Source organism: Poecilia latipinna, unplaced genomic scaffold (assembly GCF_001443285.1).
Source record: "Poecilia latipinna isolate Pla-1442-1.1 unplaced genomic scaffold, P_latipinna-1.0 Scaffold295, whole genome shotgun sequence".
NCBI lineage: Eukaryota > Metazoa > Chordata > Actinopteri > Cyprinodontiformes > Poeciliidae > Poecilia > Poecilia latipinna.
Window position 1 is genome coordinate 336378 of NW_015112911.1, and position 11007 is coordinate 347384.

General features: G+C 37.9%; 1 protein-coding gene across 1 annotated transcript in view; it reads left to right on the forward strand.

The window, feature by feature from the left end:
* The first annotated feature begins 3070 nt into the window (after positions 1-3070).
* pemt (phosphatidylethanolamine N-methyltransferase) overlaps positions 3071-11007 on the forward strand; it is a 66279-nt gene continuing 58342 nt past the window's right edge. The window contains exons 1-2 of the mRNA XM_015034338.1: positions 3071-3346; positions 5476-5583. Of these exons, the coding sequence (XP_014889824.1) occupies positions 3221-3346; positions 5476-5583 (234 nt within the window). The 5' untranslated portion in view covers positions 3071-3220. The remainder of the gene's footprint in view (positions 3347-5475; positions 5584-11007) is intronic.

Below are 11007 nucleotides of genomic sequence, written 5' to 3' on the forward strand. Positions count from 1 at the left end.
GCAATTCGAGTTCTTTCTCTAGCACAGTTCACCTGTGTGCATAAGTAGTTATTTATTGACTGGATTTGTTGCTTTGCAACTATATTTTGCTATAAAAAAAAACAAACAAATAAACTGGAGCTCCAATCCTGCATCATTCTTGGAATTGTTAGCATCCTCGTTTATGAGAATCTCGTCACTGTTGCTGTCCTGTCCCAGTCCCGGGCCTTATCGCAAATCTAATTAAGCACTTTTAATATATTTTATCATAGTACGACTGCGCCATACCAGCTCAAACCTGATCCTGCTCCGTCTGTTTGGTTACCTGCAGGGTACGAGGGCGTGCACATGTACCGGCACAACAACGCCAGGACTCCGCTGATGCCCGTGAGCAGCAGAACACTCCAGCTGCATCAGGACATCTTGTTGCCTGATGTAACTGTAAGTCTGCGTCTGCAAGTCAAGAGGGGGAAGACGGGGAAGGCTGATGCGTCGATTACAGTTAGTTTGGCACATGATTGCAACAAATTAATGGACGAGGTGTACAGTACTGAACCGCTGGCGCTGACGACAGCAGTGGTGGGAATGACCGGGACGCAGAGTTGGATGATAATTGGTTTTGTTTGCTTCAGATTTACAGCACTGACCAATTTCCTGTCCCACGTTATCTGATCGCCTGCGCCGGGCGATCGGGCAGGACGTCGCTCAGCAGACCGATCAGTAGGGAGAGAAAAAAACACTAGTCATGATTTATAACTGTGGGTGTGTGAGTGAATTATGAAACACATGAATATCTCATTGGTAGCTCTGTAACCGGGTGGATGGTTGGATAAGGAGGAAGAAAATAGATTTATGCAGCTAAATATGGCTGCATGGATGAATGACCTCACTAAGATGTACTCTACATGTCTGTGTCTTGTATGAAACCATTAGTAGAGAATATAGACCACTATGGTAAAGAAAAAAATGATGGCAGCTATAATTTTTTTTCTTGGCTTCTTGCAGAAACATAAACAGCTTAAAAAGGAAAACCAGTGCATTGCTGTAGAAACCAGTTATTTTCATCTCAATTACTTTCTGGAATGTTTCTTTAGGGCGTAGCTTAGATGAAGGCTAACAAAGGGGATCACAAACTGTTCTTGGGTGCCATTTTGTCCTGCTAGCTCTTAAAGGTAGCATGAGGAATGGACCAGCTGTATGTTGGTATTAATAAATGGAATTCATAAATTCATCTCACTGACCTCAACCTCATACATCAAGAACTTAGCATGGAGGACGGATAAATTCTCCACAGTATTTTTTATGTTTTGAACTCCTCTATCATGTGCAAAGGGTCATAGATTGGACATTTTACACATTTCTTCCAAATTTAAAAAAAGATATGACATTTGCCAACTGTAAATTTAGTGTTTGTCTGCAGATGTTACTTTCAAAGAAATGAATATCCCACACTTAAATATCAATCTTGCCTTTCAACATGCAAATTAATTGGAGCATATTTAGTTTGCCACTCTTGTGAGGTTAAAATCAATAGCCATTATTATGAAATATCCGGCGATGACATGTTGGTATAGGGGGGCCCTGAATTAAAAATCTGCGTAGGGCCCCAAAAAAGGTTTTGGCCGCTCCTGGTTTGCTCTGAATTTTTCTTCTGGGCACCACTGATGGCATCAAGTGGCATAAACACGGCCTAAGTAATGTCACTTCAGATGTTATAAGAAGGAGATATTGTAGGCATATTTTTCTTCTTTATTCTACAGTTTCCCCTTGCATTTAACTATGTACTCACCATGACTAATGTTTGTCCTTTGAAGTCGAAAGCTAATCCGCTTTCAGTGAATCATCGTACAGGTACAAGACTGTAAAAATGTCTCTTTATGTTCTTGTTGATGTGTTTGCATCCAAGCTGAACCAAAGAAGAACCAAAGAAAGAAAGGAGACCAAATCTCCAAATACGTTCATAATCTTCATGTGATCCTTGTTTTTTTTTGCTGTTTTTTTTATACAGATCAGATGCCCTGATGAACAAACATTATGCTGGGTCACAAAGTGATCAGGGTTTCAGAATCTGCCACTGTTCCTGCCTCCACATGAGGTGTCTCCTACTCATCCGACTCGCTCCAAACAAATGGTAGGGGGTAACAGAGGAGGAAGGTCGGAGCAAAATAACAGCTGACAACAAGTGTGCAATTAATGTGACAGACAAGACATAATGAGCGAGGAGAAGACAAAGAGGCGACAAATAATAAATTTTTATTGGGTGGAAAAAAAATGGAATAACTGAAATGAAGCGCTAGAAGAAAAACAAGTAGAAATTGAGAGGAAAAATAATGCCATAAAAGATGGAAAAAGGAGTGAGGTAACGGATAGAAAGACATATTATGGCGAAGGAAATGGGAAGGTAAACCATTAAAAGTGGATGAGAAAAAATAGGATGACTAAGAAAGAAATGAGAGGAGAAAATGTAAATGTAGGATATGACTCCACATCATCATCGTCATGAAAACAACAAAGAAACAGACGGACCTGGAAGGTTGAGACTATAAAACATTTTCCGTCTTCGGTGCACATTTACTTCGTACAATGCAGCTGAATCCAAAGCAAAGGTTAACTATATAACTTTTAAGTATACTTCCTGTGGCTGGTGGAGAAAATGTTTAACTTCCACCCCTGGATGCCCTGTAGAATTCACAGAAGATGGTCTTGCATCACCAAATGTCCAACTTTATGCTTCATTGTTGCTGCAACAATCTTATTTTTGAAAGCCTCAGATAACTCTTTCAGTCTCGCTGTGGTTTTACACTTTTAATATTTAAAAGTGTAAAAATTTATTCCTCACCACAAATAGATGAGATTTATTCCATTTTCCAAAATATTTTTTTTAAGTATTTTTCTAATGTTTTTCATTGCTTACTACAACCTGAATTCCTCAGTTTTCTTCAAATTTACAATAAATATCAATAATATGTACAAAAAGAAACAGGCTTTAATCGGGCCATATGCATGGATATAACGCAGGAAGAAATAAAAGGAAAAAAAAAATCGAAAATAAATTTGAACCACATTACCCAGAATGCACCGAGCGGGGTAGACGTTATTTAGACATGAATAGCACAACAGCTAGGCCACTAGCCTCTTCTTAGAGTTTAAATTGGACCCTTTCCCTATTTATTGAGTAACATTTGTTATCTCTTTGACACGGCTGATAGCGCGGCTTTCTGCCACGTATCTGGGGGAGTGAATGAGCGACAGCGACGGTGCTGCTGCTGCTGCTGCTGAGCGGGAAACCCGACCTGCTGCCGAACAGAACAACCAGCCGGTCCCGCTTGACTGCTGCGGAGGTCTGAACAACGTCGACTACTCCAAGGTAAAGCTAGGCAGGCTGGCAGGCTGAGACGCAGCACTGCCTCCAGTTTTGTTTTCTGTCTGACCGGAACACAGCTGGTGGGAGGCCCTCTCCAAAATAAAAGCATGATTCTGAAAACAAGCTTGACAGCTTTCACACACATTTCGAACATGTGCAATAATGATACTCCCTCAATTCACATGTTATGTGGCATATCACCATTCGGAAAGCAGGTTCATGTGTCACCCTTCGGGAAAATGTGCAATACCCTTGTGCAATATTCTGTCTGGGTAATATATGCAGTTATCATATTCTACTATTCTTCCATGGTGCTTGTATGTTTTATATGCTTTGCTCTTTTTAATGTTCACTGCACAAGCGTTAGTAGGGCAGTGTTGTAGGATTTATGCAAAAATGGCCAAGAAGTAACATTGAAGAATCTCAGACCTTGAAAGCGACTATTAATCCAGTGACCCTGGGTCATAATAGAGAAATTAAAAGACTTCTTGTCTAAAAAGGCCAGTAAATTGGAAATAAGACTATCAAATGTAGCTACTTCTACCTTTGCTATTGTTAATAATATGAATCATTAAAAAGTACATTTTTTAGTTTTTGTCTAATTTGAGCTGAGAGTTAAAAATGTCGGTTTGGTTTATTAGGAGTTTGAAATGATTGAAATTATTAACAGAAAGCTCCAGCTTTACCAGATTTTTTTATTTTTTTTCTACTAATGCAAAAATATACACTTGTAAATTTGACATTTTTGGCAGTTCTAGTGCTCTCTATTGACAACATTTTACATGATATCATTATAGAGCTTTTTATTGTTTAGGCTTTAGCGCTAATTTCAGTGGCATTCCCCACAAACTCAGAATCAAAGAAGAAACCACAATCAGTTCAGTTTTTTCCACCTTTTATTAAACATCCTGGTGACTCTGAATTCATCAATGCCTTTTTTGTATCCAGTCATGCCAGGGAGAAATTACAAGTCCTTGTTGAGCTTGCAGTAGCTTTGATAGCGCTGCTCTTCTTTCCCCGACATTGTGCAGTAAAACATGATTCACCCTGGAGCCAAAGCGACTACACTCAACCTAAAGCACTTATGTTTTTGCTCTCACTTTGTCTCAGCAGTAGGTCATCTTTTATATAGCCCTGAATCTCATTAGTTAGAGGAGCTAATTTGATCACCCTATTATTGTAGGTCATTTTAAATGATACAGATCTAATTTCTTCCTCTTTTCTTGTTGAACTATAGCAGCAAAATGTTGCAAATGAGTTTGATTTAGAAAATCCAAATTTAAATCCAGAGCATTTATGCCTTTCAAGCTTCCATCCAGCGGTCCATACCCGCCTATCCTTGCTGGGCCATGGCATGATTGCTAGTTAATGGCCAAGACTGAGGTATTGACCCTGACTGAACATTTATTGTATTAACTGAGAATATGAATAAACATACCGTACCATAGTCCTGCATGGACCTTCAGTTGTAGGTCCATGTAGGTCACTGACCTGTGCCATACTGCTTAGTGGAAATGAGGCACCAGATGGAGAGTCTAAATCAGACAGGTGGAAAGGCTGTTGCCTTAACATTACTCAGTGGGTTAGCATTCATTTTTCTCTGTAAAACATGTAGCAAACAAATCCATCTTTAATGAAGCTAACTAATGAATCCAGGGCTTTAGGGAAAAATATGTTCAATAAGCGAAAGCAACTGTGAGCAGGTAAAAATCTGCAGGTTTATTTGGTCTTTTTAAGTTAAATTGTGGCTTTGTACATCTGTTAACGCTCTTAATCATTAGACTCTTGTAATGGAAGAAAATGTACTTGTACTGTCCCAAAACTGTAATATGTGTCCTCTTTCAGATCCTCTTCCTTTCTGCAAGGCAAATTGAATAGCCTTGTGTGTAAATGGGGCTACACAAATAAACGTTGCCTTGAATTAATAAAGTGCAATGGGGAAAAATCATGGCTTGAAGTAAATGGCCACCCGGGTTTCTAGCAGCTGGGTGCTGCTAGCAACCCAGCTGCTTAATGCTGTTTCTAGTAACGGCATTAAGCTACATCTAACCATTTGTTCCATGGTAAAAAAAAAAAAAAAAAAAAGGTTTGGCACTTTTTATGATTCCGTTATTTGTGCTTTGTTTTTTCAGATGGACTTGGTGCCGATTGAAGAATTCATAAGACACATTAACTTTCATGACCCGAACCTTTCCATCGCAGTGATTGCCATCATATTCAACCCTCTCTTCTGGAATGTGGTAAGAATTTGTTGTCGATGTTGAAGCATTAAGGAGAAAGTTCTAAAGTACTTACCCATTTATAAAAAGTAGCAACAAAAAAAAAAAAAGATCACAACTGTGTTGCAGTAAAATCCCAATCTCATGCAAATGACATTTCCTCTACATAAATATAGTTTAGTAGAAAAAAACAGGTGAGGCAGAAGAGCATTACTGTCTTCACAAATTCACCAACTTGTGATGAGCATAGCTTATATTTAACAAGTACATACTATACTGAACAGAATTAAATGTCACTTTCATTTATCAAAGTTAAAGGCATCTCCTAAGGGAATAACTGTTTAAATATATGAGTGATTTTTAAACATTATATATTGTTTTGCACAATTAAAATGCAGATACATATATTAAGGAAATTATAATAATAATAATAATGGGTTTAAATAAAGCCTCCACCCTAGTAGTATAAAAAAATACATTGCAAAGATGCAATCCTTCTTCAGTTAATCATACTTTTATGAAAAACAATCCTATAGAAAAAATAAAAAATAAATAAAATATGTAACAATATAACATTTTTTTTTTATTTAGATTTTTTTGAAAAGTTCATGTCAAAAGCTATTTATACCCTTCACAACAATCATTTGTTACAATCGTAGTTGGTATCAAACTCTTCTTAAAATGGCTGGCCAGCTTTTTGTATGTCTGCTCTTGTTAGTTTAGGATTAGATGATGATTTGACAGGAGGAAGCCTCCTAACCATCGCCCTAATCTTTAGTCAAGCTAGTAGCAAGTGTTATCTAAATACCATAGCATGTTGTTGTTGAGTTTTCTCTTTCTCCCCAGTAAATGAATACATGTCCTCTGGAAAAACCTTTGACAAACTTCAACCGCTCCACATTTTGCCATGTTACAAACTTCAACATCTTTTTTTCAATCTAATATGAAATTAGTGTAAACTGTGTACGAATATAAAAAGGTAATGGAAACCCCCAGCAGTGAATAATAGCTGAAATCAGTGAATACTTCCAATTCCCCTTAATAAACAATTATAACTTCCAATTTTGTTAGTTCAACCACTTAATTTACCTTAAATTATCTTTGTAAAACAGAACACATTAAAAAAAATACAGAAACGTTTAAAATGAGATAGCCAGTAGCATTGCGGCTAGGAGTTTCACCTTCCAGCAGGACAACCACCACGATTTATCAGAAAGTTTTTAAGATTTGTGGTTATGGAGAGGCAAAATCTGGAAACTTCTGTAGGAACTGCATATATTAAAGTGAAAATGCTGTAAAGATAGTATTATATAGGATTTTGTCTATTCTGCTTGAATGTGAATGCCTCTGTGTGTTGTCCTTATTTTAAAGGAGCCAGTTATATCTTAGGCAAATCCAGATGAAAAAGCTTTTTGAAATGAATTCCTGCTGACTGAAAATTGCTCGGCTCTCTCTGTGATAAACGACTCAGCTTTTAAAATCCCCTGGCCTTTCCTACCAAAAATCAAAGGGCAATATTTTTACTCCAAGTAAAAGTACTTTTTACAGGTGGTAGCAGTCATAAGACTCTTGACTTTCTTTCTTTGGTTTGACAAAACATGACCAACCGAGTCATTGTTTTTGTTTTTAAATATAGCAAGTTATAGTGATAGGGCTGTAGAAGTTCATTATAGTGGGGAAAAAGATGAACATGGTTTACTTCTGGTTTGGCAGTATTTTGAATCAAGGCACTCTGTGAAAAATACATTTGATAAATCCGACCTCATGATCGTCCAGAGTTGCTAAACTATGTTTACAGGACTCTTTTTTCTTTTTTTTTTCAAAAATCTTTTCGCCTATATTATAAGAATTTGAACTTTTCTTAAATCCCTCGACTGATTCTGGATTCACAGCTTCCTGTTCAGGATAATATGATTAGAGTGCTGTTTAAATAACTCTTTTTTTTAATAGTTTTTTCATCTAATATCTTCAATACATAAAACAAAGGGCTGCAAAAAGTATTGCAAACATGAAATGGAGTTTTACAAGTCTATTTGCCTGCGTAGATTAGTTTTAGATTTTCTTAGCAAATATTGTATCTGAGCAGTCCTTTGCGGATGTTTAAATGCTCACAGACATTAAGATGTCAATTGCAATTTGAGGCCTTTTGTTGAACAGTAGCTACTTTTCAAGTACAGTACAAGTCAGCTAGTGAGCAAATCACACAAAATCGCTAACAACTTCCTAACGTAGACTGTCATGAAGACAAAATAAACCACTCCACGTGTAAGGCATTAAATTTAGCACACATGCAGTGTATACCATACTCCCATTGCTAATTAATAAAAGAGAAAGAGAGCAGAAATAATGAGCTTAAACACTGATGAGAGGGGAGAAGATTAAAAAAAATCAAGCCTAATGTGAGGTTAAGAAGGTGTGCTGTGGTTTAATTATTCTCATATGATTCAGAACTTGCCTCTTACTGAGTCATTATTTCAAGCTAATTATTTAATGATCTCTTGAACCGATATTTTCTTTTCTATGGGGGTCGCTGGCTGACATGACAGTAATTTGCCAAGTTCTTTTGAACCCAGTTTCACCCCCTTTAACAGCCGATTCATTCGACGATGGTCATTTGATGTACCTCTTAGTGATTACTCGCAGTCCGCTGAGTCAGCCCACTATTATCTACAAGAGAAGCCAATGAGGAGGGAGAATGGAGCTGGAGAGCTTTTGGCCTTACACATTACTCCAATTGCTCCTTTTTTTCCCTCATAGTGCGGAAACAGGGTACGCATGGACGTAAATGGACATAATAAGGGTTATACAACCAAAGACTTGAAGAAGTGATGAAACATGTTCACACATGACGGTTATAAATGGATCTTTGAGCCTTTTTGAAATTTGAGAACATTTATCCAGATGAGATAAATCCCTTGTCAAGAAATATATAGGTACTGTACATATTTATTAATATATATAACATTTCAAAATCACCATTGGAACCAGACTTGATATCCTTACTGTCAATACTTTGAACAGCTAATGGGATCTACCTTCATGTTATCCTTCAACACTTTTCAAGGTTGCAGCCATCCAGCCTCTTGGCTCTACTTATGCTCCTTAAAGATTAGGTTTGATAACTGACATGTTGATGGAAGAAGGTCGGTTTTGTGTTCGTTGACCCATATTGTGTTGATTAGGGCAGGTGTCTTAACCCTGAAGAATCAGCAGACAAGCATTTTTTAGTTTACTACTAGTTGAGTCCGTGGCTTCTTCTCAGCCATAGAGATGGGGAGAGGAGCTTCATCAGCTGATGGGGAGGTCAGAGCCGCTGCTCTAAGCATCAGAAGGACTCAACTGAGGGGAGTTTTAGCAAGATGCCTCTTGAGTACCTCAATTAGGAAGTTGCCTGGGTTCATCCCATTGGGAGCAGACCCAATGTATGCTAGGATATAGATTTCTGGGTTTCCCTGAGACTGCTTATAGGACACGCAAAAGATGGTGTATGGATGGATGGTTTGCTAATGGTCCACTAGCGATCTACTCTAACAAAGTTTCAACCACACATTGTTGCTTACAACGTGTGGTTTGTTCAGGAAGGTGTGAATGCGTAATTGAACTCTGATGTGGACCAAAAAAGTGAACTCTGGTCTGCCTACAAACTTGGGTTGAAGTGAACTCTGGTGCTGTTCAAATGCATGCGTGGATATAACGGACCGGAGACCGCTCCAAAAGAAGTAAGCGCACAAAAGCGCAGTGGATTCTGGGTAAATACAACCAAAACAAGCGTTAGCAGGAGAAATGGCTCGTGGTCTTTTACCAAAGAGAAAAGAGGGATCTTACAGCTTATAAAATCTCACACCACTCCATTTTTATTTACATTTTGTGAAGAAAGAAATTGCACTCATTGTCTCCTTCAGTGGTTCTTAGTGCTGTGCCACCACAGGTGAGGAGGGGGAGCCGGTTTTTCAAAAGGTCTCTGTTGCAATTTTGGTCCCCAATCAAACCGAGACTATCAGGTGTGATATTATTATCATGATTATGGGGGATGGTCAAAGATTGACTTTGCTTTTCGAGTGGTTTTGGCTTTGATTGTTTCCTAAAAAAAATAAAAAATAAAATAAACTACACTGCACATATTTAGGTAACATTTCTACAAAATTTCCTCAAAACTCGGCTGAAACTTTAATCAGCGATTAGGTAAGGGTCTCAGTTAGAGTTCATTTGTAACAGGAGCTTCCTGGTACCCTGTGTGATGTAATCACAACCAGTTGGACGCGCTCATTTTGTATTTGCCAACTGTGGTTTCTCACAGCGAGGCCCTGTAACTGACTGCAACCACCCGCAGTGATAAAAAGTCCCAACAGATTGATTTAAAAACTGTACAACTTTCAGTGGTTTCAGTTTCAGTGGTGTGTTTTTTCAGTAAAAGAAAATGGCGTGACTTGGACTCAGTAATCCATGCTTTTATAACTTTCCGGTTGAATTATTGTAGCTCTCATAACAGGAATTAACCAGATCACTGTCACACCCTAATTTAAAACTAAATGCAGCAGGACAATTATTTACATTTACCAAGCAACAGGAATAGATCCTTCTGGTGTTAGCCGTCCTTTATTTCAAGGTTCAGCATGGCTTCTGAACATCATAAATGTCCAACTTGCTGCACCCCTATGTCCCAGGTTGTTCCCTGATATCGAAGCAGATAAAGAAGTGGCTAAGGTTTTAAAACTTGTCCAGATTCTAGTTTTTAAAGGACGTGTGCTTTCTTCTTTAACATAACTGTTCAAGTATACTGCCATGTTTATGATTATATTTCAGTGTACATCAGACAAACACCTGTAAAGTGTCTGTATCTTACCTACTTAGTGGCAGAAACTCATATTCTCCTTACCTAGAGGTATTTTAACTCTTATATCTGGGAACTCAGATGTTCAGAAGTAGGACATAGCAGATTTAGGTCATATTGCACAACCAGTAACATAAAATGCACTAATTATAAAGCTCTTAACATGTTGTAGGAAAGGAGCCTTTAAAGAAAGACGAGAACAAGAAAGCATAGAGGCAGATTTCTAAATCGAGCCGCTCTGCTTCACATATCTTTGTCTCTGCTGACAGATTGCGAATGAATTGAGTGGAATTTGGATTGAAATGCAGTTCATTAACAGCTGCTGCTTCTTAACAACTAAGAGCTCCTCTAATTAAACTCCTGATTTTATTTTGACGCAACATCAATTGATAAAAACTACTACTTATGTATAAACATTATTTGCACGACCAGTTTCTCTGCTTTTTAATTCTGCTTGGAAGCTTTTATCTAAACTAGATAATGCTCCTGTGGTCCTTGTGAGCAGGTATAGAAAGTGATGGATGGATCTTAATGGACTTTAAAGGTTGCTGTCTGATTTGAGCTTGCGTTTCTTTGGATGCAAATGTGTTTTTTGTTGGGTTGAATAAAACTTT